We start from the raw sequence: 27,594 nt of genomic DNA on the forward strand, positions 1-27,594 counted from the left end.
ACAGAGAAACCCTGTCTCAAAAAAACAAAAAAAAAGAAAAGAAAAAGGAGGATATAATAGCAGCAGCAAGCACACACAGCTGACCACAGATCCCCAGACAGACTTTACAGTAATGGTGGAGATTTCGGTCTACTTCAACAATGAGTATGACATCCAGACAGGAGCCAGGCGTGTGTATGCCTGTAATCCCAACACTTAGAAGGTAAAGTTTAAGGCAGCCTCAACTGTGTAATAAGTTCAAGGCCAGCCAAGGCTGCATGAGATTTACCTCAAAATAAACAAAAACCCTCAAAAAGCAACAACCAGCTAAGGTCGCTAAGGAAACAGGCTCAACCCAGTTGTTAGAGCAGTAAACATAAACAGAGCACTCCAGAGCGCACCTGACATGACTACAGTGGGATAAGCCAAAGTAAGGTCAGCAGCAGAAAGAAAACAGGGACATTTACAGATCTGTAGAAATTAAGCCATTGAGTTGAAGAAATGACAAGTCAATCCCTTGAGATGATGGAAATAAAATTACAGCAGACTGCCAAACAAAAACAGAGGCTTAAACACTAACTATATACACTTGACCTGTGTCCAAGAGACTAAAGAGGAACAAACCATCTTTGGGAAATGAAGATCTGCTGTCCTCTCTAGCTGCTCTCCCACAATCCAAGGCATGTCTAACCTAGGGGAATGCAACTGGCAAGAGTGAAGTTTCCTTGGTGGAGAAATCTGTACGTTTGCTTCTGCCTCCTTCCTGGACATGGTGCTCAATCCTGGCAGCTGGGTCACCACTAACAGGCAACTAGCCTGGCTGTTTTCTCAGTAGTCACTCTTTCAACAAATATTTGAGCATGAACTCAGGGCCAGACATTGTGCAAGGCCCAGAGATGCACAAGACAGACAAGATCTCTGCTCTCAGAATTCACATTACAGGTGGAGAGAAAAAAACAGGCCAGGTGGGCTTTAGCCGGCATTAAGCAAGAGGGAGGGAGACTCACTCAGGAAGCAGGGAAGACTCAAGCCACACCCGAGGGTTTAGGTGCAGATTCAGAGCTAAGAATCAGGGCCAGGTTACTCCATGTTACTGACAACTTCCTGTTAATTTGAGTTCTACATTCATCATTTGTGCCTGTCTGTCACCTAACCATCACAGGCCTTTAGGTCACCAATCTCATGGTCTACCCTTCCAGAGGCACCTTAGCCAGTCAGTCTGTCTGTCCATCTGTTAGCTTCTCTTGGGCACCCTGGCAGTCAGGATGCCTCTGTGCCTTGTCTCTCTAGCCTGAGCGATATATTTCATTATCTCCGGCGTGTTAAGCACATGCTCTGCTCCTGCCCATAGTTGCCCAGAAACAGGTTTTCCACACACTGTGTCCTTTCAGCTCCAGGCATTTCCCTACAGTGTAGAGTGACAGGGCCACCCAGGGAAGAACTGAGACCCAAGAAAGACCTGTTTACAGTATATTATATTTTGGTGTGTTGTAATTTTTTTTTTCTGGATTTTTGAGATAAGAGTTTCTCTGTGTAGCTCTGGCTGTCTGTCCTGGGATTCACTCTGTAGACCAGGCTGGCCTCAAACTCAAGAGATCTGTCTGCCTCTCCCTCCCAAGCGCTGGGATTAAAGGTGTGCTCCGCCACTGCCTGGCTATTTATTTTATGTATATGAGTACACTGTAGCTGTACTGATGGTTGTGAGCCATCATGTGGTTGCTGGGTATTTGAATTCAGGACCTTTCCTTGCTCCATTCGACCCTGTTCGTTCCAGTCTAAACATTTATTTATTATTATATCTAAGTGCGCTGTAGCTGTCTTCAGACACCACAAGAGGGCATCAGATCTCATTACAGATGGTTGTGAGACACCATGTGGTTGCTGGGATTTGAACTCAGGACCTTTGGAAGAGCAGTCAGTGCTCTTAACCACTGAGTGATCTCTTCAGCCCCCCAAAATATGCTTTCATATTGTCTTTGTTTATAGTTCCATTTAAATAGTGTATCATTTTGAAGCTCACTACTTGGTTTGGGATCGGTTGGTAGCTGAATGATAACTTAATTGTTCTTTGTCTTCTCTATAAATGGAGACTTCCATTTTTATTCTGGATAATGCCTCCTACAGAGAAGTATTTATATAGTTAGTACACTTTAAGTGCTTAGACTAGTTCCTGGCACAGGGCTAGAGAGATGGCTCAGCAGTTAGGAGAACTCCCTGCTCTTCCAGAGCACAAGGTTTGGTTCCCACACTCACATGGCTGTTAACTACCATGTGTAACTCCAGTTCCAGGGAACCTAGTGTCCTCTTCTGGCTTCTGTAGGTACTTTGTGTATATGGTACATAGACATAAATGCTGGCAAAATACACATGTGCATAAAATAGAAACAAATCTTTAAAAGATTATTTCTAGCACTTATGTAAGAGGTTCCAATATTATTATTTACCTTCTCCCTTGGGCTTCTGCCTACATGGCCTAAAATTAAAAGTAGATGGAGTGTATATACATGTGTATAAACCAAAACTCAGGAACTACTTTCAACATCAACATCACATGAAACAACCCAAACCACCCATCCAGGCAGGCATGGTGCTACATACCTAAAAATCCCAGCATCTGGAAGGCTAAAGGATGCGGGTTCAAGGCCAGCTTGGACTTCATAGGAAGATTGACTCTCAAAACAAATAATCAATAACCATAATTAATTTCCTTCCTTCCTTCCTTCCTTCCTTCCTTCCTTCCTTCGAAGCTGTTGTAAGCAAGATTACGTCTAGATTTTTTTTTTAAAAAACCATCTTTATTATTATATTATTATTATTATATGTAAGTATGCTGTAGCTGTCTTTAGACACACCAGAAGAGGGCGTCTGTAATGATATGGAAGGTTGAGCCACCATGTGGTTGCTGGGATTTGAACTCAGGACCTCTGGAAGAGCAGTCAGTGTTCTTAACCGCTGAGCCATCTCTCCAGCCCCGATTTTTTTTTTATTAAAAATTTTTTATTTTTATATGTTTGCATGAGTGATTGCCACGTGTTTGAGTGTCAGAGGAAGCCAGAAAATCCCCTGAAGTTACAGATGAATATGATCCAATAAGTGCCAGGAACTGAACTCAGATCCCCTGGGAAAACAGAAAACATTCTTGCTGTTGAGCCATCTCTCCAGTGTTCATAGCTTTATTCTCAATAACGTCAACTAGAAACAGCCAAGTGTCCCTTGGCAGGGAAGTAGATGCGTGTACTATAATATATTCATTCAATGGAATACCACGTCCCTGTGATGTCAGGGGTTTTACTGTAGTGCTAGGAGTTGAGCACAAGGCCTTAGAGATGCTAGGCAAGCACTCTACCACTGACTTACGTCTCCAGCTCTAATATGTGTCCATGTGCTTCACTGCAGCACTCCGGAGGCAGAGGCAGGCGGATCTCTGAGTTTGCAGCCAGCCTGGTCTTCAGAGTGATTTCCAGGACAGACAAGGCTACACAGGGAAACCCTGTCTCAAAAAACCAAGAAAAGAAAAAAAAAAGAAAAAAAAAATCGGAAACAAAGAATTAGTGGCTCTGCATGTACTAACATATGAATATAACAGATACTTATATATATTGAACCATTTACAATAAAGTTCATAAGTAGGATAGATAATTTATTTTATATTAAGCTAAAAAATAGGCAAAACTGGGCTGACAAGACGGCTCAGTGGATAAAGAGTGTTTGATGCTAAGCTCGAGTTCGCGTTCAATCCCTGGGTTCCACATAGTACAAGGGATGAAAGAATCAGCTTCTGCAAGCTGTCCTCTGACCTCAGCACATGCCTGGAAGGTGCACCCTACACTACATAAACAAATGGACGGTGTGTGGCCGCACGGTAGAACACACGCATAGACGTACAAGTCTCAGCACCAAGAACAAAAGGAAAGCAAACTGACTCGGCCAGAGCCCTGTCTGTGGAGATGGTGTGTGCTGACGGCTGTGACCAGGGCTGTCTTCTGAGCTCCTAGACATGTTCTGTAGATTGAGCTCGGTGGTGATTAGCTACAGGGTTATGCGTGGATGAAAGCTGTACATCTGACGTGTGTGTGTCATACTGTATGTAAGTCGCTTCCTCTGTGTCTGTCGCCTTGTTTCAGGGTACCATCTCACAAGGCCTCAAATTTGCCTCCCTCTTACACAGTTTATTTCTGAATATTAAAAAATTTTAAATGAAACATGAAACAAACTAAACAAAATACACATGTATTTCATAGCTTGCTGACAAGAAGCCAATTTCTTCTTTTTTTTTTTTTAAATTTTTCGAGACAGGGTTTCTCTGTATAGCCTTGGCTGTCCTGGAACTCACTCTGTAGACCAGGCTGGCCTCAAACTCAGAAATCCGCCTGCCTCTGCCTCTCGAGTGCTGGGATCAAAGGCGTGCGCCACCACGCCCGGAGAGGCCAGTTTCTTTATGTGTGATGGACTCATTAACCTCTGCTCAGCATGGGCTGTGTGAACCCCAGCCTCAGGGTGTCTTTCACAATTTTTATGATTTGTCCCTTTAAATAGAGCAGCAATTCTTCAGCTATCAGAACCAGAATTTGTATCCTTTCCCCTAGTTTTTTTAATCCTATGTCTGATTGATAAGACTTTGTGTTTAGCATCTTGTCTAAAGTCTCAGAAAACAGTTGGCCAGCCTGTTATACTAGTTGGGCTTCTTTGTAGGTTTTGTGGCTAAAATATATTTGAAAATTCTGATCTCCATGATGTCTGAATTTCAGCACTGAAATTCTGTGGTAAATAAAATGGTGGTTTTACACAGTTCTGGCAACAGGGGTGCACTTGGGATTGCAGTGGCTCCCACGTCGCCACCGTCTCATAGACTGCCTCTCAGACGTCCTATTCTTTCTCTCCTTTTCCTTCTCCCCAGCTACCCGCTGCTGAAGCTCCCCTTGCCTGGAACGGGACCTGTGGAATTCTCCACGCCTGTGAAGGGTTACTCGCCCCCGCCTGCGGACTCTGACCACAAACAAGGAGAGCCCAGTGAGCAGCCAGAGTGGGTAGGTGCTCGGGTTGTTACTGAGGAGAGCCCAAGCAGAGAGCTGATTGGTGGAGGCAGACTCTGCAAGTGACAGCAAGAGTGGTCAGCTTCAGACTAGTGACTTCACGTGCTCACTGCTTGACAAAGGCACCGAAGTGTCTAGCTGTGCACTTAATGAGTAACCTTTATTGAAAGAAAACAATGACACACAAGTGTGAGCGCCCTAGAGAAATGAGGGGTGACCAGCTGGACCCGGATTCCTCCCGGCCTACTCACACACCATGTGCAGAGACCAGCTGGCGGGTCGTCTAGTACTTGATCCTAGGCAATCATGAGAACAGCAGAGCACCCCGGAGTGAGCTTGATTTTTCTCAGATCAGTAAGGAATTGTGTTCAATCTTCATAATCCAGTCAGGTGGTTTTAAAAGTACAGTTTTTGTTGTTATCGTTGTTGTTTTAAACTAGAAGAAAAGTTGGAGGCCAAAGTACTTCAGTTCCCCAGTTACTTAATTTATGAGGGTCAATACCTGGTTAGAACTCTTTGCTCCCTCAGCCCTACTGGACTGGACTGTTGTCAGTTGATGAGCTCTGAGCTGAGCATCGATTGGAGAAAGTCTAGTTGAAGGCCGAGACTTGGTCTCCCACTCACTGTGACTTCTGCACCTGCTATTGAAGCTCAGAAGCTCGGCCAGCATTTGGATCTATAGAAGGACAGTGTGCCTACCCTTCATGCTTGGGACAGAGCTCCTCCCCCCCCCCCACACACACACAGGATAGCACCTTCTTTCCACTTCCTTTCTGGTTACTACCAGCTAACTAGCTAGGCGTTTGACTCTCCTGTTGCTGAACTGTAATACCCTGGCAAGATGGTTGTGTGGATGAGAAAGACACACCTGTGTGTACCGGGCCTCTGCCTCTGACCGTCGGGATGAGTGGTCTGTAGCCGGCAGAGGCTGCTGTGGGATAGAGAGATGGTTCAGTGGTCTTCCCTGCTACTTTACATTGATCTTGGATGTGACTGAGCAGGTGTGCAGTGCAGTACAGAAACAGTGGTAGTACATGCCTTTAATCTCAGCGCTTGGGAGGCAGAAGCAGGCCGAATTCTTGTGAGTTCAAGGCCACCCTGGTCTATAGAGTGAGTTTCAGTACAAGCAAGGTCTACACACAGAAACCCTGTCTCAAAAAAAAAAGGAAAAAAAAAGTTGGGCTTCCAAGAACTTTTGATGGTCAATGCTGGAAGAGTTTTTGCATCACAATAAAGGAGTATTGATTTATATGCATATGTTTCTACTCTCAAATAAATGGTAAATACTAGGAAGTTTATCCTAAATCCATATAATTAACTGACTCAATAAAATAAATAGGGACAGTAAGCAAATCCTTGGGCAGAAAAATTCATAATTCCCCTTTTTTTCTTCTTTCTTTCATTTCTCTTTCTTTTTCTTTTTCTTTTTTGAGACAAGGTTTAATGTTGCCTAAGTTGGCCTCAAGCTGCTATGTAGCTGAACTCCTGCTTCTTGTACATCTGCCTCTCAAATACTGTAGGAAGGCATGTTCCACAATACCCAACTTCTCTCTTCTTTAAGTGTGTGTAGAGACTTCCTTCCACAGAGCACAGGCAGGGAAGGGTGTGTGCAGTGGAGAACTTGACAGGCAAGTCCTCAAGAAGGTGATGGAGGGTAGAGAGAAAAGCACTTGCCTCTGGGGTCTGTCAGATGTATAGATAGCCCGAGTCTACTGTGTACATCAGGCAACCTCAATTGAGGGACACCCCCCAAAACACCTGACCAGCACTCACACCAAAACCAAGAAAAGTCTGAGAAACTGTCACAAGCTATGAGAAGCCTTTGGTGTCATGGTATGGCCTGTGATTTTTTAGAAGCTTCAGTCCCACTTTAGATGTCTCTGTTGCATTGTGTCTTAGATGAGGCATAACATCGTGGTGGCAGCAGAGTGTGGTGGAAGAGCCTATTCATCTCATTGTGGCAGGAGGCAGGGGCATGTGCATGGACTGTGTGCACACATACAGAGGAAGAGGCAGAGAGGCAGGAGCATGTGTGCAAAGAAGGTGTCAGGCCCCCCTACCCCTGGAGCTAGAGCTGCACGATTCCCAGCATGGGTGTTGGTGCCTCTAACTACTAAGCCCTCTCTTCAGCCCCTGCTACAGAGTCTCATCATGCTACCAGGTCCTTGGTCTGAGTTCAGCCCACTCTGTATTAGACTTAGCATGACCTATGGCTTTGTAGGCTTGGCAAGGAACAGTTCCTTCTGGGCAGAGCCGTGCTTACAGAGAAAGAAAAACAAAGCAGAAACAGCAGAGATTTTGATTTCCCCATGTGTGGCCTTGGGCAAATGACTGTACACTTCTGCACCTGAGTTTCCATATTTATAAACAAGGTGATAATTATGCCTGTGTTACACATTATCCTAAGGATTAAATGAGAGAATGCAGACTTAGTGCAATGCCTGGCCCACCATTAGCATTCAGTAAATGATTGTGGCTGTCATTGTATATTGGGTCTGGCTGGCTTGAACAGAGGAGAAAAAGGTCTGTATGCTTGGACTGCTTGCAAGGTCACTAGGTGTGCGCCCACCCGGGTCTGAGGCTTGCTCTCAGGGCCCTGTGCTAACTGCCTTCTACATGAGGACTCTGCTGGGCCTTTGCTTGCATTGCCATACTTGTGAAGTTATAGTCACTCAGGGTTACATAACTGCCAATGTTTTTCGCACCACAGATCCCCAAGGAAGGGTTCTTGTTGAGTAGGTAAAAAACAGGATTATTTAAGAGATGGTAAATGAGCCTACTATCTTATTTTATTTTGCACACTGTAAGTGAGAAAGTTGGTGGCCCAAGTTGTTTCTGGGCTTTTGAGTTCAAATCTCCAATTGTGGAAGCCATTCCCTTAAAGGAACTAACTCAAGGACTTGAGAGATGACTCGGCAGGTAAGAGCACTTGTCACTCTCACAGAGGCCTAGGTTTGGATTCTAGTGCCCACATGGTCACAACTATCCAAAACTCCAGTTGCAGGGCATCCAATGCCCACTTCTGACCTCCTTGGTCATCAGGTACATAGGCAGTACACATACCTACATGCAGACAAAACACTTATACACTTAAACACTGTTTGCTTTTAAAAAAGAATGTCACAGGCCTGGTATGGTAGCACACACCTTTAAGTCCAGCACTTGGGAGGCAGAGGCAGGCTGAATCTCTGTGAGTTCAAGGCCAATTGGTCTACAAAGCAAGTCCAGAATAGTCAGGCCTCTGTTACAGAGAGAAACCTGTCTCAAATGCCCACCATCCCCAAATGACACAGGAAAAATGGTGGTGAGGAAGTCTGAATGAACTGAGTAGGCTGAGGTGACACTGCCAAGGATACCACCTCTCGTGGTCACAATTCCAGGGAATAATGTTCTCATTCTGATGTTCTTCTAGATAGTTCATGAATGCAAACAGAAGGAAGGGACATGACTGTTTGTAGGTACTGTGGAGGAGCAGGTTTATTGTAGATAAAAGGGAGAGACTAGCCAGAGTCCAGAGTGACCATGGGGGAAAGGAGGAGGGGGAGGGGAAGGGAAAAGAAGGGAAGCAGGTGCAGCGCGGCCAAGAGGGCAAAGGTAACCACAATGGCTGGCTTAAATAGAGAAGAGCCTCTGGGGAAGGGCCAGCCAGCCCCTGGCCTGAAGAGTTGTGGAGTGGGGAATGGGCAACATATGCCAACCATGCCCTGTAACAGGTAGGGACTGAGGGATTCTGGGAGATCCTGGCAGCCAGGTCTTCTTTGCTATGTTAAGTAGACACCTCAGCTGTTAGTCCAGATTTGTAACATAACAGTTCACATCTGTTGATTTGACTGGCCATCACAGGGACCCGTTTTGGACTGGGTGGTTTATTCCCACTTGGAGAGCCCTCGCCCCTCATTCATGGCATGAAGCCAGGGAGGGTGGTGCTAGAATTTGAATCTAGGTTGTTCTGCTTACTTGTGAAGGAAGAACTAAATTCAAAATAGAAGATGTCCTTCAAAACGAGAAAAGCCCGACGGCCTCAGCACTTGCCTGCCTGCCCTGGAGCAGCTATCTAGATGACAGGACTTGACTACTTACGGAGATGGGATGCTATGGCCCCAGTCCTCAGCAGACCTTTGTAAGAACCAATCTGGCAGGTTCCCAGAGGCATACAGGCTTGCTCCATGCCAGACTTCTAAGCCAGCAATGTAGTGTTGGTGGTGACTGCCTGAGCCTGGCACAGAAGATGCAGGCAGAGATTTTCATGCCATGAACAGTGGTGGCCAGAGGTGCCCTTGTTCCCCAGGATCTCAGCTCTTCTCCCAAACTGCTTATGCTGCTGGGCTGTTTCTGAGATCCGAGTCAAAATTGTATGAGATTTCCTGAGCAGGATGACTATGCAGGAAGAGATAGCTCAGGGTCAGGCAGCTGTGGCTTTAATCTGGCTCTGCTCCTCATGGGTGTCTGACCTCAGACTCATGTCTTTGCTCTCCTTGCCTTGGTTCTCTTATCTTGGTGTTTAGTTGAGGGTCTTTCACAACACTGCAGCCCAGGCTTCAGGAATCTCAGAATTCAACTTGGGGGAATTTGCTTCCACATGCAATCACATGGCTAACTAGTTGCAGGTTTCTTGCAAACTTTTTATTTTAAGATTTATTTATTTTATATGTAAGTACATTGTAGCTGTCTTCAGACACTCCAGGAGAGGATGTCAGATCTCATTATGCATGGTTGTGAGCCACCATGTGGTTGCTGGGATTTGAACTCACACCTTTGAAAGAGCAGTTGATGCTCTTAACTGCTGAGCCATCACTCCAGCCCTCTTGCAAACTTCTTAATTCCTTTCTAAGAGTTGGCTAAATGCCCTTTCTAGAATGGCTTACATGATGTCTTGTTTCACCAGGTGTTGGTATCAAAAGATGGGAGAGATTTGTTATAATGTTCATAACCTAAATTCAAAGATGGCATCACTTTGGCTTGATTCTCTGTCAGAAGTAAATCAGTTGATTAAGCATTCTTTTAAGGGGTGGGATTGCACAAGAACATGAGCCCAAGAAGGCCTGGCTAACTGGGGACTGAATTAGAAGGCTGCCTACCACTGTCTCCCTCTGTTCTACTGAAAGGTCTTTTGTTTGCTTGGGGTCATCTGACTTCTAGAACACTTCTGCATCCATTGTCACTCATGTAGGCTACCATGCCTATCTGCGTCCATACCTCTTTCTCACTTGACCATCAGGTAGGGAGCTTGCTTATTTAGTTTTTCTAGGCAGGGTCTTACTGTGTAGCCCTGATTGTGCTGGAACTCACTCTGTAGACCAGGCTGGCTTCAAACTCAGGTCCCACCTGCCTCTGCCTTCCAAGTGCTGAGACTAAAGGTGTGCATCTTCACCAGCCCAAGTAAGGATTATGAAGGGAGCCCACCCCCCACAGAATGGGCTCACTGCATAATGGATTGGCCACACCTCATCTTCACTTACATTTTAGTGCCTGCCTTCTTACCAACCTTGCTGTTCCTTCCTCAGAGGATCTCTGGTACTGTGGCCTGTGGTGCTGGAGAATGTCTATCCTCAGAGCAGCCCTTACCCAGTGTCTGTAGGAGCAATATGGAGTCCCTCTGCTCTGCTTGCTCAGGCACTGTGAAGTCACCTGCTCAACACACCCTTTGCTGGCTCCTTCCCTTCCAGTTTCCTGTGTCTTTAAGATGAATTAGTGATTTCAGGGTCTGCTTCTAGAAGTTTCCAAACTGGTCTAGGGCTTGTAGATGGCTGCCCCGTAAGAGAATATTGATGCCCAGAAGAGAGAACTTGAAGTCACATATTAAATGATGACTTGATATATTTAATGACCGGGCTAAGACTTAGAACTTGAAAGATGTGGAGCACCTTCTGGGAAGGTTCAGGTGGTAGTCAGTGGGCGAGCCAAGAGCCATCCAGCAGAGGGCCCAGGTGAGATGAGGAATGAGTCTGCAGAGGAGGCCAGACAACCTGCAAAGGCTTCCGCCAGTGAATAAAAGCACAGGAACTCTGGGCTACCCAGAGTTGGTGGGATGTCAAAGGGAAAAGCTGTCTGGGACAAGTGGGATAACAACATGATGATTACAACATGTTGTATAGAAACATGGTAGAGGGCTGGGCATGGTGGTGCACCTGTGTGATACCAGTACCCTTGGAGGCTAAGATAGGAGGATTACAAACCTGAGGCCAGCCAAAGCTACATAGTAGACAACACAAAACAGACAGGTAACTCTGAACTGCACAGGAAGCCATGCTGTTACCTTCCCTGAAAAGAGTGGCAGTGCTAACGATCCTTCTAAGAAGTTTGCATGAACTTGGGAGTAGGCCCTAGTAATGCTCCTGGAGCCTGACCCTATGTCCCAGGTTGAGAACTCTGGCTCTGGATTGTAGTTACTGAGCTTACTAGTTCTTTGTTGAAATACAGGCCCAAGCCAGGTGATGGTGGCACACGCCTTTTAATCTCAGCACTGGGGAAGCAGAGGCAAGGGAATCTCTTGAGTTCAAGGCCAGCCGGGTCTACAGACCAAGTTCCAGGGCAGCCAGGGCTACACAGAGGAACCCTGTCTTTTTTTTTTTTTTTTTTAATTTATTTATTTATTCTATGTAAGTACACTGTAGCTGTCCTCAGACACCCCAGAAGAGGGAGTCAGATCTTGTTACAGATGGTTGCGAGCCACCATGTGGTTGTTGGGATTTGAACTCTACACCATTTGGAAGAACAGTCGGGTGCTCTTACCTGCTGAGCCATCTCACCAGCCCCGAAACCCTGTTTTGAAAAACCAACAAAAAAGAAAGAGAGCAAGAAACAAAAAGGAATTTAGGCCCACATGGTTCTGGGTGTGAAGGAAGAGGGCTTGTAGATGGCTGCCCCGTAAGAGAATATTGGGGATGTGGAAATTGACTGAGGGGTCATGGACTCTGAGACTGAGGCAGAGGTGCAGAGTTTGAGAGCAGCATGGAGCATCATGCAGGTGACAGCAGGACTAAGCCTGGGGCTTGAAGCTCCGTGGTGCCATGAGGGTGCTGTGCCCTTCACAGCATTTAGGGGGTGATCCCCCACATGGGGTTCCTAGAGCCCCTTGTCCTTTGCCCAGGCTAATGTGTGCCAAGTTGGTTAGAACCTGTGGCAGCCAGTTCCAGTCAGGTGACAAAGTAGTCCTTGGCAGCTTCAAGTGGCCCTGTGTGTCAGAGCCCTCTCTAAGCTAGCATCATAAACAACTTCACAGCCTACTAAGTACCACATACTTGTAATGTCTACACTTGAAAAACTCAGACAGGAGGATTGCTACAAGTTTCAGGCCAGCTAGGACTAAGCCTAAAACCCCCTCTCAACCAAAATTATGACTTTGCTTTCAGGTTGTTCCTTTGAGCCTAGGAGACAGTTCTGTGGCCTTCTTCTCATCCACTTGCCTGCCCTGGGGAGTTCCCTGTGGAAGCAGCCCCTCAGCCCAGCTCCCTCTAGCCTGCCTGCCTGTCTCTCTCTAGTGCCGTTGAACTTCCAGGACCTTGGTTTCATTAGACAGCCCTCCACCTCAGGGACATTTGGACTTTTCTCTGTCATCAATTTAAAGCCCAGAAAATCCAGCCAGGCTTCCCAGCTGGCCTTGCACTTGCCAGGCTTCCTTCGTGCTGTGCAGGCCTTCTTACTCTGTGTCCCTTGCTCCTCAGCTGCCCTCCCTGCCTGTCTCCTGCCCACCTTCCCTGTTCTCATAGCTGCTCAGCTGTAGCTCACATACTACACACTTTAGGAGTGTTCCGTGGCATGGCGTGTGAATGCTCTCATCTGCAGTTTGAGCTCGGTGCCAGTGATGTCAGCACCAATATGGAAGAATTGATTATCATTGTGCCAGCAGTTTATGAGGCCACGAGCTAGCATGCTCTGGGAATGAGACAGGTACATACCAAGTTCTTGCGAGGAAAGTGTAGCATTTGGTGAGAGGCTCGAGTCTGAGATGCTGTGATACCCTACTTGGTTATGGAACTGCCTGAGCAATCCTCATGCCTACTGCTTAGTGCTATTATTTCTGTTAAAATTCCATCTCTGTGGGTGCGAGTAGGCAGGAGATACCCAGAGGTGCTCCTGCTACCATGCAGTGCATGCGGTGCATGGGCAGGCTGGCGGGCAGGTGCCACTACAGTGAGTAAGTATGTAGTGGAGAGACGGGAGGGAAAGTGAAGCAGAGCTGGAGAATCAGCCTGATGTGAGTCGCCTGCCCGCCCACATAAGGCCATGTCGATGTCCTGGCCAGCCATGTCTGTGGCCCTGCAGCAGCAGAATTCTGTGTCAGTGTCTATGGCCCACGTTACCATCAAAGGCCATGGGGATATCCCTAGTATGGGATATCCCTACCTGGGGCCATGTTATGTCCAAGGACTGCACAGAGTTAGCCCTGTCTCTTGTCGGCTGCAGCATTCAGGAGAGCAGCCTGCACTTTGTCTGGGCAGCACACTAGAGCTGGCTCTGTGGTGTGGGTGAAGTAAAGCTGGCCCCACCCTTCAACTGGGCAAACCTGGACCGCTGACCCCAATAGCAGGGTGCAGGAGAGCTGGTGGGCTGACCAACTCAGCTACCACCCAGGCTCAGATCCAGGACTCTGAGTTGGCCCATCCCAGCATCTACCCCATCTGTGACTGCTGGAGCTTGTTAAGGGACCAATCCTGCAGATCCAAAGCTCCAGGATTTCCATGACATAGAGCAACACCACAAGAGGAGTCTTGGTGAGGATCCAGTATTGATAGTATGGCGGGAGCCAGAGGCCTCAAACCAGGCCAATGATTCATGGCAATGCACATTTACAAGTAGAGCTGTTTGAACAAAAGGGTGTGCTGTACGACACACTGTGATACACTCGGATTCCATGGTGAGGGTTTTGCTTGTTTGTTTATCTGTTTTCTTTTGGGGGGTTAGGTTGTAAGGGTGGGGGGTGGCTATAGAGGGACAGAGAAATGAATGTGATTGAAGTGTGTATGATGTGAAATCTACACAGAATCCATAAAAAATTAATAATAAATATGTAGAAGGAAGGGAAAAAACATCTCTGGGTGAGGAGGTGGTGGCACAACTCTAATCCCAACACTCAAGAGGCAGAGACAGAGGCAGGCAGAACTCTTAGTTCAAGGCCAACCTGATCAATAAATTGAGTTTTAGGGCTACACAGAGAAACCCCATCTCAAATAACAGCAACAAAACCCAAGCAAACAAAGCCATCTCCGCAGATGGGCAGAGTATGTGTCTACTCTTGCGTGACTGAAGCGAGCACACACTGGATGCCACAGGATGGGTGGCGGTGTTGTCTTCACAGTGAGGACCCTGGAACTCGGGTCAGAAGCACTTCTCATGCCATAGAGTTGGAAAGTTGGGCTTGAAAATGAGTTTGTTGTTTTCAAGACAGTTATGTAGCCTGGCTGGCCTGGAACTTGCTGATGAAACTAGGCTGGTCCTCAAACTTGGGACAATCCTGCCTCTGCCTCTTAATTGTTTGGATTATATCATGCATCACCATACCCAGCCAAAAACTTGGCTTGATTTTTTTAAACACTCTACAGAGTAGTAACTTTGGGGATCAATGTCTATATATCACTGAGACAGCTACACACCTCTTGGAGCTTGTAGTCTGGTGTAGCTAGCAGCTCTGCTCTGGTAAAGGGCTAGGCAGTAAGTGATTTAGGCTTGATAGTATGATAGACCAGACCCCTCTCTTGCAAACACACAACTCTGTTGTAATAGCATGGGCAAGGGCCAGTGTGGGTGTAATGAACATAGCTTTATTCCCGAAAACACAGAAAATGAATCTGAGCTTTGTGGGGAGTAGGCATATTTTCCTGACACCTAACTCATTAGTGTTTTCCCATAGTACGTGCTCAGTGCTTCCTTTCTACCCTGTCCTATTTCTTCTACAGTATGTGGGTGCCCCTGTGGCGTACATCCAACAGATATTTGTGAAGTCATCGGTGTCTCCCTGGCACAGAAATCTTCTGGCAGTCGATGTGTTCCGGTCACCTCTGTCCCGAGCATTCCAACTGGTGGAAGAGATCCGGAACCATGTGCTGAGAGACAGGTACTCCTCTCAGGGACTCCCAACTCCGAGTACCAAAGGGAGTTACATTCTCAGTCAGCTTTGCAGTTCTCAGGGTCCTTGTGGGCCTATTGACGCTGCATCCTCACAACTCACAGAGTGTCAATGGGCCTGACGGTAGGGAGGTAGCTGAGCAATAGCTGACCCATGGCGCCTGCCTCTGTGCTCCGTTGAGATTAGCAAGCTCTACCTGGGGTTACCTTCTGGTACATGCTGGCTCAACAGACTGTCTATTGCCACCAGGTTTTAGTTAGCTAATGCCTTTGACAAGAATTCTGTGAACTAAAGCCCTAAATCTTTTTGCTCTCACTCTTGCCCACTAAAACTGTCTAAGGTGTTTAGTGGGGGGTTTGCATGCTCTCACACACTTGCCTTTCCAGGAAGGAGACAGCTTTAGGACTCCAGTGCATTCTAAGGGCTGCATAGACGCATGATCTTCTTGTTGAATACTTGGAAGCATTTCCCTCAGTATCCTATCAGCAGGCTCTTTGGGGAGAGCAGGGAGAGAGAAAGCATTTAGGAACCTGATGACAGATGACTCCCCATAAATGCAGTGGTTAGCCCTATGCTGACAGAAACAGCAGAGGTTTCCTCCATATTCTGCTTAGCTCAGGGACCAAGAGCCTGGAGGAGGTTTGCCTGCAGGTGACAGACCTGCTGCCAGGCCTCAGGAAACTCCGGAGCCTACTTCCCGAACATGGCTGCCTGCTGCTGTCCCCTGGGAACTTCTGGCAGAATGACTGGGAAAGATTCCATGCTGACCCTGACATCATTGGGACCATCCATCAGCATGAGCCCAAAACTCTACAGACATCAGCCACACTCAAAGGTACCCTCAGCACTCAGGATCTAGAGAGATCTGTGTGGTCACTGTCTCTACTTCAACAGGTGCTCCAATATCAGGGGCTGCCTCTTGATTCTAAGAATAAGGGTAGAGAGGGGTTCGGGGTAGCCCGGTTGACACCACATATTGGTGACTCTCATTCCTTTGTCGGTGCTTGCTTGTTTCTGCCCACAGACTTGCTGTTTGGTGTTCCCGGGAAGTACAGTGGGGTGAGCCTCTACACAAGGAAAAGGATGGTCTCCTACACCATCACCCTGGTCTTCCAGCGCTACCATGCCAAGTAAGGTGCTCAGGTTCCTGAGCTCGGCAGAGATGTGGCCCTGAGTGGTTGCTTCTCTGACCAGCATGACCCCAGGCCTCCTACTGAACTGTTCGTGTTCTTTATAACAAAGAATTCTATCTGATAATTGGAATGAGGATGGCCCTCAAGCCTGACTAAGAACAAGGGAATTGAGGCAGGTCTGACAACTCCCCTAGCCTGGCATTTTCTTCTGGTTTCCTCCTAAGTCCTGGGCTGGTGGCCTCAGCTGACTACTGAGCTCCATGCAGCCTCTGTCTTCTCAGTAGGCCACTGTGGGTAGCTCTCCACAAGTGGCTGGAGCCCCTGAGGCACCTCAGTGTGCTTTTCTGGGCCTCTGGCACCTGATAGGTCAGGAAAGGAGGTTTGCAGCTTCATCATCATCCTTGTGGTACTTGTGGAGACTAGAAAGATGTTAAGACACCTCAGGTGGGAGGAGACCCTGCGGGGGGGCCCTTCAGGGACTCTTTTATCTACAGGTTTCTGAGCAGCCTTCGTGCCCGGCTCATGCTTCTGCACCCCAGCCCCAACTGCAGCCTCCGAGCAGAGAACCTGGTCCACGTGCACTTCAAAGAGGAGATTGGCATTGCTGAGCTCATCCCCCTCGTGACCACCTACATCATCCTGTTTGCCTACATCTACTTCTCCACACGTAGGTCGCAAGATGAGCTGCTCCATGACACCCACTTCCCTGCTGTCAGGAGTGGCTTGGAGCCGAGAACATATCTGGCAGTCACTAAAGCTAAGGCTTCGTTCATTCCCCTATAGATTCTCAGGGGCTTCTGAGGAAAAGACACTTTGTGGGCTAGAGCTCCCAAAAGGTGTGCTATGTTCCCGAGACTGGAAGTGTTTCCTCGTCCTTTTCTTCTGGTTAAGCAGGACCTTCCCTCCCTTGACTGATGGCACATTCTATCTTAGGAGCCCAGTTAAGTCCACTGCCCTGATATGTCCTCTCTGCTCTTTAGGCAAGATCGACATGGTCAAGTCCAAGTGGGGCCTCGCCCTGGCAGCCGTGGTCACAGTACTTAGCTCACTGCTCATGTCTGTGGGGCTCTGCACTCTCTTCGGCCTGACACCCACACTCAATGGCGGGTAGGTCTCCCAGGCCAGAGTGAGCCATCAGTCCCCTTGCACGTCTGGGCCCTGTTGACCATAGTTATTTATTGTTATGCAGTGTCTTTGCCTTATTATTTTTGACATTGAAGAGTACATTTTTCCCTCTTTAATCATATGTGTATATATATATATATATATATATATATATATATATATATACATACACATATATATGCCATGTCTTCTTTATATAGAACATATAGTTATATGCATATATGTGTTTATACATATGTATTGATATACATACATTGAGTGCTTTTAGAATATTTATATTTGCATATGTATGGTATATGTGTATATATGAATGTTACTGTTTATATTTTAAGCAATAACACTTTAATTTTTTAGATTTATTTATTTTTATTTGGTTTTTTTTTTTTTTTTTTTGGTTTTTTTGAGGCAGGGTTTCTCTGTGTAGCCCAGACTGGCCTTGAACTCAGAAATCCACCTGCCTCTGCCTCCGAGTGCTGGGATTAAAGGCGTGAGCCACCACGCCCGGCTTATTTTTATTATTTTTAATATGTTGGGGCATAAGGGACTGTGCAGATGAGCAGAGGTGCCTCCGGAGCTCTGGCTTTGGGGGTTGTGAGCTGCCCGGTATAGGTGCTGGGAACTGAGCTCAGGTCCTCTGTAAGAGCAGCAAGCACTTTTAACTACTGAATTATCTCTGCAGCCTGCGCACTGCTCCCAAAGGGCTGGTGTCCAGGGAGGTGCATGATAAAGAAGCATATATGTCTTCCTCACTCTTAAAAGAGGACTGGCGGGGCTGGTGAGATGGCTTAGCTGGTAAGAGCACCCGACTGCTCTTCCAATAGGTGCTGAGTTCAAATCCCAGCAACCACATGGTGGCTCACAACCATCCTTAACAAGATCCGACTCCCTCTTCTGGAGTGTCTGAAGACAGCTACAGTGTACTTACACATAATAAATAAATAAATCTTTAAAAAAAAAAAAAAAAGAGGACTGGCAGGGTGGTTCAGTGAGTAAGGCACTTCCTGCCAAACCTGATGGCTTGAGTTCAATCCCTAGAATCTGTATGATGGAAGGAGAAAACCAGCTCCCACAGGTTGTCTTTTGATCTCCACATGCATCTTGTGATACACATGTGCATGCACGCATACATACATACATACATACATGCACGAATATAATGAAAGTTTTAAAAGAAGATTTAAATACGCAGACAGGGTAAGTGGGGAGTCTGTGTTGTCAGTGGATGGCATTTGAGTTCTCTCCCTCCCACACTAGTCTCCTTTCCCCTCATTCCTAGCCAATCTTAGTGCAGAAGCCCTTGCCTGTGCCTGTCCTTGGGCTTTGGGCTCTGTGGCTGCCCAGCCTGCCTGTGTTACTAATCGCCTGGCCCATCTGTCTCTGACCTTGACTTCTCAGGCAGTCATAGGAAAAACCACTCTGCCCCCAGTGCTAGATACCAGACCCAAGGCCCAGGGCAGCAGTCAGCAGCTGTGCAGAGAAGCTGCTTTGTGTGGCTCCTGCTGGGTTTCGTGTCCTGGACTGCCCGCTTCCTTTTCTGAGCCACTTTGAGAGCTTCAGGTACATGGATAAGGCTCATCCAGCAGCCAGATGCCCATGGGGACAGTTACTCCTCTCAGAGATAGCTTCTCATTAAAGGTGTAGGCTGCGGCTATCCCTCCCATTTAGATGAATATCTTGACCTGGAGTGACAAATGTAGAGTCCATGGTCAGTTCATCAGCCATTGGAGTCTAGTGTGGGAAGGGTCAAGAAAGCTGGGGTCTGGCTGTTCTCTAGTAGGGCTGCTTTCGAAGAGACAAGAGACAGTGGATGGCCCTTAGCAAAGCTTCGGAGTCTGCCTGAGGGCCAAACCCGGGTTTACAAGGTGCTTTGCTGGATGAAGGTACATTAGGGAGGGTTTCTTCCCTGTGCCGCAGAAGCCACTCGGCAGCCTCTGTTATAGGCTGGAAGCACCACAGCTTTCTCAGGGCTCCAGCCTGGTAAGAACTAAGCCTGTATTAGACCTGATCATGCCACCATCCCTTACTGTCTTTTCCTCTGCTCCCCAGTGAGATTTTCCCATACCTGGTAGTCGTTATTGGGCTAGAGAACGTGTTGGTGCTCACCAAGTCAGTGGTATCAACTCCAGTGGACCTCGAGGTGAAGCTTCGGATTGCACAAGGTAACACTGGGGTGATGGGCTGTTCCTCGTATATTTAGGCCTGAAGAGATAAGGAACCCTTAAAATGTGTCTTTTAGGGCTGTGGTGATAGCTCAATCAGTAGCGTACTTGCTGCACAAATGTGAGGACCTGAGTTCAATCTCCAGACCCATTTAAAGGCCAGGCACAGTACAACACAGTTGTAATCCCAATATTAGATAGATAGATAGATAGATAGATAGATAGATAGATAGATAGATAGATAGATAGATAGACAGACAGACGGACCCTTAGCTGGCCTAACCCAATCAGTGAGCCTTGGGCCAATGAGAGACTGTCTCAAAATACAAGGTTCTTACAGAACGATACCGATGTGACCTCTACACACACTTGCATACATATGCACCCATTCAACCCTACAACAGAGTCTCTCACTGTGCAGCCTTGGTTGGCTTAGAACTTGCTATGTAGACCAGGCTGGCCTCAAACTCATAGAGATCCATCTGTCCTTGCCTCCTGAGTGCTAGGAATAAAGGTATGTGCCACCACGCCCTGCTAAGGGGAAGTCCGTCTCTTGAGACACTTTATCCTAGGCCTATGTCTGTGACAGGAACCAGAAGCTGACGGTATTCATTCCACCATCCTCCGATGAACTGTGCTGTTAGACTCTGCCCTGGGTGTGGGTGTGGGGTTATGAAGTGATGAGGCAGAGCCTTGTGTGTAAACACAGACTTGTTCATATGACAGTTATGGCCGCACAACCCTGAGGGCAGCATGAGGAGGAATCGGTTAGCTCGGCCATTGCTCTGCTGGTCGGGAGTGGATATGGCTGTAGCTAAGAAGAAAGCCCTGGGCTCTCCTCGGGTCTTCTCATCTCATTGCCATGGTTCTCCCTTGTTCTGCTGAACCCCACCCTTCCTCTGTAGTCGCTGCACATAGTGGTGACTCCCTAGATCTGCTCATTGGGTGGGATGGCTACCCAGAGGCCGGACCTCCTCTTCGTGCTCTGTCCTTCTGAGGACACCGTGGTCGGGTGTAGATGTATAAAGCAGACCGGGTCACCGCCCCTCAGTTTCCAGTTTCCCCGTGCAGGCTTGAGCAGTGAGAGCTGGTCCATCATGAAGAACGCAGCGACCGAGCTGGGCATCATCCTCATTGGCTACTTTACCCTTGTGCCCGCCATCCAGGTAACACTCCAGGACTGGCTTCACCTCCTGGCAGCCATATGGGGCATGGGTGGGTGTGTGTGTGGGGGGGGGTCCTGTCATCTCACGAAAGCCTTTAATAGGATCCATGTTGCTGTGCCAGAGATCTCAAACGAGGGCAGGGGAAGAAGACCTAAGTTCCAGCAAGTTCTGCCCCTTAACTAGGCCTAGGATGCAAGCCACCCTTCCCCCACTTTAGGACAGAATTCCTCTTCTTCCTGTGGTAACTGGCAGACAAGCACACGAGTAAGTCAGGACTTGTGGAGAAAGGCTCTTTAGAGAGCATGCTGGTGGGCTTAGTTTCCTGAGTTGGATCAGGCCCTTATGCCTTTCTCAAGGAACTAGAAGATTCTAGAAAAGCACCCTCTAAGGTCACTCTGAAGCAAAGTATGCAGGCTCTGTCCTGCTGTCCTGACCATACTAGTCAGCTCCCAGTCTCCAGGCCAGTAGCGGAAGAATGTTTTCCTTTGCTGTTTCTGTGCCCTGCCAGTTCTGGAGCCTGTGCCTCCCAGGCTGCGAGCCAAGCAGCCACCATGCCTCTTGTGTGTTCGCTGCAGGAGTTCTGCCTCTTTGCTGTTGTGGGCCTGCTGTCGGACTTCTTCCTCCAGATGCTCTTCTTCACCACTGTCCTGTCAATCGACATTCGCCGGATGGAGGTGAGAGAAGCTGAGTCTTGCTTGTTGCTGACTTTGTTCAGAAGGTCTCTGAGTGAGCGAGCGTGGGCCCAAGCAGAGACAGCCTCTGAGCACCTTGGGGCCTGATCTCTGTGTTCTCAACAGCTAGCAGACCTGAACAAGCGGGTGCCCCCTGAATCCTGCCTGCCCTCGGCCAAGCCTGTGGGGAGGCCAGCACGATATGAGAGACAGCAGGCTGTACGGCCATCCATGCCACACACCATCACATTGCAACCGTCTTCCTTCCGAAACCTGCGGCTTCCCAAAAGGCTGCGTGTCATCTACTTCCTAGCCCGTACTCGCCTGGCACAGCGCCTCATCATGGTACCTGTCAGCCCTGCTCTGCCTTGCAAGGGGCAGCACTCAAACCCCAGGGGTAGCACTGCAGAGCCTTTCTTCCTGAGCTCTCTGACCAGGAACTCCTGGCCTGCCTGGTGGGGAAGCAGTGGGATCAGCAGGGGATGAGCTGTCTCTAGAGGGACCAGGACAGGGATTGTCTAGGACAAAGTCACTTTGTGTGGTCAGTGTTTTCCTGGGCCCTGGCTAATCGGCCTCTGTGTAGCATAAGAGCAGCAGAGAGCAGTGGGGTGTGCTGGCTGCTGAGGTGGCAGCTAAAGGAGAGGGTGGGGGTGAACCGAGGCCCTTGGGAAGGTTTGCAGTAGCTTAGGCACCTGGGTCCTCTCGCCAAGCTGACCAGGGAATAGTATCAGCTTTCTGGGCCCAGTGAAGAGGAGGTTGGGAAGTTCTGTCAAATTAAAGGGGTTCCAGTGGTTTCTGGCCTTGAAAACCAAGTTCTTAGCCACAGAAAGGGAACCAGTCCTCTAGTGGCAGATGTTGGCAGGTGGTAGTGAGACTTGGGGGAGTAAAAGAGAGTACAGATTGGGGGCCATGTCCTACCTGCACATCCAGGTCCTTCCAGTGTGCGAGCCAAGACTGCTGGGGCCTGGGGCTGCCCATTGCCTACAAGGCCCTACTGAGCACTCGACACCCCACTACAGGCTGGTACCGTTGTCTGGATTGGCATCCTGGTATACACAGACCCAGCAGGGCTGCGCACCTACCTTGCTGCCCAGGTGACAGAGCAGAGCCCACTGGGTGAGGGTTCCCTGGGCCCCATGCCTGTGCCTAGTGGAGTGCTGCCTGCCAGCCACCCGGACCCTGCATTCTCCATCTTCCCACCTGACGCTCCTAAACTGCCAGAGAACCAGACATTGCCAGGTGAGCTGCCTGAGCATGCCGGTCCAGCAGAGGGTGTCCATGACAGCCGAGCCCCAGAGGTAACTTGGGGGCCTGAGGATGAGGAGCTGTGGAGGAAATTGTCCTTCCGCCACTGGCCCACACTCTTCAACTACTACAACATCACACTGGCCAAAAGGTAAGCTGAGCTGTGCCAACTGCCCTCTTTTTTGGTGTCAGCTCACCATCCCCAGAGCATCTCCTCCACTAGGTGAGAGAAAACTAGTGCGAATTCTGCATTGAGTTTGAAATAGTTGAAACCAGTTTATGGGGACAGTGATACAGGCACTGGTGTTCCCAGCAGATACACCAGAAGGGTGGCCCTGAGTCCTTGTTCAGAAGGTTGCTTGCCTCTCTTCCCCTTGGCAGAATGAGATGCGTTGATGAGTGCCAGGGTGCCAGTGTTGGAAAGTAGCAAGACAGGGGTGCCAGAGCTGATTTGGGAGGGGACTGCAGGCAGTGAGACTCCACTAGGAGGGCATCCTCACCGAGATGGGGCATCACTGCCTACTCACAGGTACATCAGCCTGCTACCTGTCATCCCTGTCACACTACACCTGAATCCACGGGAGGCTCTGGAGGGGCGACACCCTCAGGATGGTCGCAGTGCCTGGGCCCCACCAGAGCCTTTGCCCGCTGGCCTCTGGGAGTCCGGACCTAAGGGGCCAGGTGGAACACAGACCCATGGCGACATTACCTTGTACAAGTAAGGCCTCAGTGAGGCAAAAAGTGGGTCAGGGTGGAGCCGGTGTTGGGGTACACCCTGCTCATGCTTTTGCTGCCCCGCACAGGGTGGCCGCGCTTGGCCTGGCAGCCGGCATCGTCCTGGTGCTGCTGCTGCTCTGCCTCTACCGGGTGCTCTGCCCGCGTAACTATGGGCAGCCGGGTGGTGGCCCCGGCAGGCGGAGGCGCGGGGAGCTGCCTTGCGATGACTATGGTTACGCACCGCCGGAGACGGAGATAGTGCCGCTGGTGCTGCGAGGTCACCTCATGGTGAGTGGGGTGGGAATCAGCGTGCAGCAGGTCGTCGCGGCCTTGGCCCTTGTCAACATAGCACCCTCACGCAGGACATCGAGTGTCTGGCTAGCGATGGGATGCTACTAGTGAGCTGCTGCCTGGCAGGCCAAGTCTGCGTGTGGGACGCTCAGACCGGGGACTGCCTCACGCGGATCCCGCGCCCGGGGTAAGCGTGGTTTGGCCCCGCCTTTGCCCGCTCTCGCAGGCTCCGCCCTCAGCTCAGACTCTTGTGTGCTCCTCGACCCGGCCAGGCCACGCCGGGATAGCTGCGGAGGTGGAGCTTTTGAGGCTCAGGAGAGCTGGGAAAGGCTGTCAGATGGAGGCAAAGCTAGCCCGGAGGAGCCCGGGGACAGCCCTCCGCTGCGACGCCGCCCCCGAGGACCTCCACCGCCTTCCCTCTTTGGGGACCAGCCCGACCTCACCTGCTTAATCGACACCAACTTCTCGGTGCAGCTGCCCCCAGAGCCCACTCAGCCCGAGCCTCGGCACCGGGTGGGCTGTGGCCGCTCTAGAGACTCCGGTTATGACTTCAGCCGCCTGGTGCAGCGTGTGTACCAGGAGGAAGGCCTGGCTGCTGTGCACATGCCGGCCCTGCGCCCACCCTCCCCTGTACCTCCCTTACCCCAGGCCTCTCAAGAAGAGGGGACTGCACCCGAGAAGGGCTCCCCTCCTCTGGCCTGGACCCCCAGCACAGCCGGTTCCATCTGGAGCTTAGAGTTGCAAGGCAGTCTCATCGTGGTTGGGCGGAGCAGCGGCCGGCTGGAGGTGGGCCGAGTGGCTGCCCACAGCGAGCTGGGGGGGTTCCCAGGAGGAGTGGGTGCTCACAGCCTCTGTTTCCACAGGTGTGGGACGCCATTGAGGGGGTGCTCTGCTGCAGCAATGAGGAGATCTCCTCAGGCATCACAGCCCTTGTCTTCTTGGACAGGAGGTGAGTTATCTGGCTGCTTGCCTCAGCCCCATGTTTCACCCAACCTGTGAGGGTTAGACCGCTGTCCGAGCGAGACTTGAGGCTTGCTTGGTATGGGGTTTGACCTATTTTTATTCAGGCTCTGGTGCTATGGTGGTTCACCTTAAAAAGGTGAAGTCTTTGTAGCAGGGGACAGGCATAGGCTAACTCAGAATACACTTTTTTCTTTCTATCCATCTAAGGCAGTGTCTCTCACTGGATGGTGAATACTGACCCTCTGGCTGTTTCACTCTTCAGATGTAGAAAATATGTTTGCAGGACTTTTTTTTTGTTTGTTTTTTAACAAGATCTTGGTTTGGATGTTATTTTTTTCTTTTCATTTTCTTTTGTCACATGTTCAGGGTTTTTGTTTTTAAATAGGTATTTTGCTTGCTTTTTTTTTTTTTTAAAGATTTATTTATTTATTATATGTAAGTACACTGTAGCTGTCTTCAGACACTCCAGAAGAGGGTGTCAGATCTTGTCACGGATGGTTATGAGCCACCATGTCGTTGCTGGGATTTGAACTCCGGACCTCCGGTGCTCTTACCCACGGAGCCATCTCACCAGCCCCTTGCTTGCTTTTATATGTCTGTGCACTACATGTGAGTCTGGTGCTATAAATTCTAGATGAGGGTGTGTCGGGCAGGGCTCTGTAGACAGTTGTAAGCTGCCATGTGGGTGCTGTGAATTGAACCTGGGTGCTTTGGAAGAGCCAGCAGTGCTCTTAACCTCTGAACCATCTCTCCAGCCCTCATTTGGGTCCTCATCAACTGCCCAGAAACTCACTTTATAGCCTAGACTGACCTTAAAGCAGTCCTCTTGCCTTAGCCTCTCAAGGGTTGGGATCACATGAATGTTGTACACCCAGGCTCAGAACATCTTTCTTTGTTAGAAGTCTGTTTGCTTGTTCTGTACTCCTGTCCTGCTGCTGCTTGTCCTTCCTACCATCATGGGCTTCTGCACACCAACTCTGATTGGAGACGAGGAATCCTAGTTCCTGAGCTTTGGCTGTAACTGCATTTACAAGCTCAATCTACCTGCCTATCCATGATGGCTCGTCCACGGGTTCCTGGCCTTTGAGGGGGGCCTTTGCTGGGGGTGGGAGGAGGAAGTGTCAGGGGAACTCTGGCTCTCTCCATTTTATCTGTTGCTATCTCTTCCTGCCACCACTGGGACTATTGTCCCCCAGCCTAGCCTATCAGGTCTCTGAGTGTGTTGGGAATTCTTCCCTACTGCTTGTTCTCCAGCTTCAGGAAGTGCCCACGTCTCTGACCTTTAAAGTCCCTGACGACCATGCTTTCCCCTTCTGTGCATCATGGAATTCCAGATGAGCCTTTTTGATGAACAGGATATGTACTGCCTTTTGCTGGGACAAGATTTCAGGATGCACCAGATTTGTGATTGTAGGAGCCACTGGCAAAGATTCCTGCCTGTGTCTGTAGCTTGTAAGAATTCTTGGGAACAAAGAAAATCTTATGTGGATAAAGGACACAAGTAGACCATATACTCAGCAGGTTCAAGTTGACTGTCATAAAGATTGCAGCAGCCCTCTATGGCGGCTTCATGGCATCCTCACCCCGACTTCTCTTCTCTTCCTCAGAACTAACACAGTTCTGACCCTGGAAGCTCCAGGGGAGATTTTCCTCCATCTGCTGTCTTTTCAAAGACTGTTTTAGGTTTATCTTACTGCTCTTTTTCCTGTGTGTAGAAATGTGCACCATGAGCCTGGTGCCTATGGAGGTCAGAAGAGGGCATCAGATTCCCTGCACTGGATCCAGATCAAGAGTTGCCATGTAGTACTGGGAACTGAAACCAGGTCCTCTGCAAGAGCAGATGCTCTGCACAGTGCTGAGCCGTCTCTCCAGCCCTGTGTTTCTACTGATTTACAAGTGTGGATGACACCTACCAGCTACCACATTATGAATTATTAGCTCATTTAACCTTTTCGACCACTTTGAGGTGGGGACTATTAAGTCCCATTTTACAGAAAGGCAAGGCTTAGAGGCCGAGCATCTTCTTATGGCACTCCGTGCATCCCTCCAAGCTATAGTCTTTCCTGTCCTTCTCTTCTAGGATTGTAGCTGCTCGGCTTAACGGTTCCCTTGATTTCTTTTCCTTGGAGACCCACACTTCCCTCAGCCCCCTGCAGTTCAGAGGTCAGTGGGCCTGAGGCCCGCAGGCATTATATATGGAGGTGGGGGGAATATGCCTGCAAAGTGTCTTTTTAAGAATCTCCTCACTGAGCTTGTCTCCTCAGGGACCCCAGGGCGAGGCAGTTCTCCTTCCTCGTCTGTGTACAGCAGCAGCAACACAGTGGCCTGTCATCGGACCCACACAGTGCCCTGTGCACACCAGAAGCCCATCACAGCCCTGAGAGCTGCTGCTGGGCGCTTGGTGACAGGGAGCCAAGACCATACTCTAAGAGTGTGTATTGTTTATCTCTGGATACTGGTGAGCTGGAAAGGGGGGGAGGAGGAGGAGGAGGAGGAGGAGGAGGGACCAAGCTAGAGGAGTCTTAGAGGAATGGTGGAAAGCATTCCTAGCTAAAACACGGACCTTGAAAAGTCCCAGAGACCAGAGCCGATCCTCTCTGCCCTAGGTATTCCGACTGGATGATTCGTGTTGCCTCTTTACCCTGAAGGGCCACTCGGGGGCAATCACAACTGTGTACATTGATCAGGTAAGGGACCTGTGGTGGGGCTGTGGGATTTGGCACCTGGAACAGTAATAGGATGGGGACATTTTTGTTGATAAAGGCACATTACCTGTGACTGAGTTCCTTTGGGCCTCTTTTCCCAGACCATGGTACTGGCCAGTGGAGGACAAGATGGAGCCATCTGCCTGTGGGATGTACTAACAGGCAGCCGGGTCAGCCAAACATTTGCTCACCGCGGAGATGTCACCTCCCTCACCTGCACCACTTCCTGTGTCATTAGCAGCGGCCTGGATGACTTCATCAGTATCTGGGACCGCAGCACAGGCATCAAGCTGTACTCCATTCAGCAGGTGAGCAGGCGGGATATAGGTGTTGGTGTTTGG

At 49.2% G+C, this 27,594-nt stretch overlaps 1 protein-coding gene across 2 annotated transcripts in view; it reads left to right on the top strand.

Moving 5' to 3' along the window:
* Scap (SREBF chaperone) overlaps positions 1–27,594 on the top strand; it is a 53,609-nt gene that overhangs the window by 25,553 nt on the left and 462 nt on the right. For both annotated transcript variants that reach the window (XM_021206075.1, XM_021206076.1), the window contains exons 3-22: positions 4,877–5,006; positions 14,909–15,066; positions 15,693–15,913; positions 16,103–16,208; positions 16,706–16,878; positions 17,192–17,318; positions 19,383–19,495; positions 20,567–20,661; positions 21,237–21,335; positions 21,459–21,677; positions 22,352–22,728; positions 23,107–23,295; positions 23,381–23,582; positions 23,657–23,772; positions 23,858–24,371; positions 24,449–24,534; positions 26,629–26,711; positions 26,813–26,979; positions 27,155–27,235; positions 27,355–27,561. In XM_021206075.1, the coding sequence (XP_021061734.1) occupies positions 4,877–5,006; positions 14,909–15,066; positions 15,693–15,913; positions 16,103–16,208; positions 16,706–16,878; positions 17,192–17,318; positions 19,383–19,495; positions 20,567–20,661; positions 21,237–21,335; positions 21,459–21,677; positions 22,352–22,728; positions 23,107–23,295; positions 23,381–23,582; positions 23,657–23,772; positions 23,858–24,371; positions 24,449–24,534; positions 26,629–26,711; positions 26,813–26,979; positions 27,155–27,235; positions 27,355–27,561 (3,463 nt within the window). The remainder of the gene's footprint in view (positions 1–4,876; positions 5,007–14,908; positions 15,067–15,692; positions 15,914–16,102; positions 16,209–16,705; positions 16,879–17,191; positions 17,319–19,382; positions 19,496–20,566; positions 20,662–21,236; positions 21,336–21,458; positions 21,678–22,351; positions 22,729–23,106; positions 23,296–23,380; positions 23,583–23,656; positions 23,773–23,857; positions 24,372–24,448; positions 24,535–26,628; positions 26,712–26,812; positions 26,980–27,154; positions 27,236–27,354; positions 27,562–27,594) is intronic.

The sequence above is a fragment of the Mus pahari genome, chromosome 10 (genome assembly GCF_900095145.1).
Source record: "Mus pahari chromosome 10, PAHARI_EIJ_v1.1, whole genome shotgun sequence".
Taxonomy (NCBI): domain Eukaryota; kingdom Metazoa; phylum Chordata; class Mammalia; order Rodentia; family Muridae; genus Mus; species Mus pahari.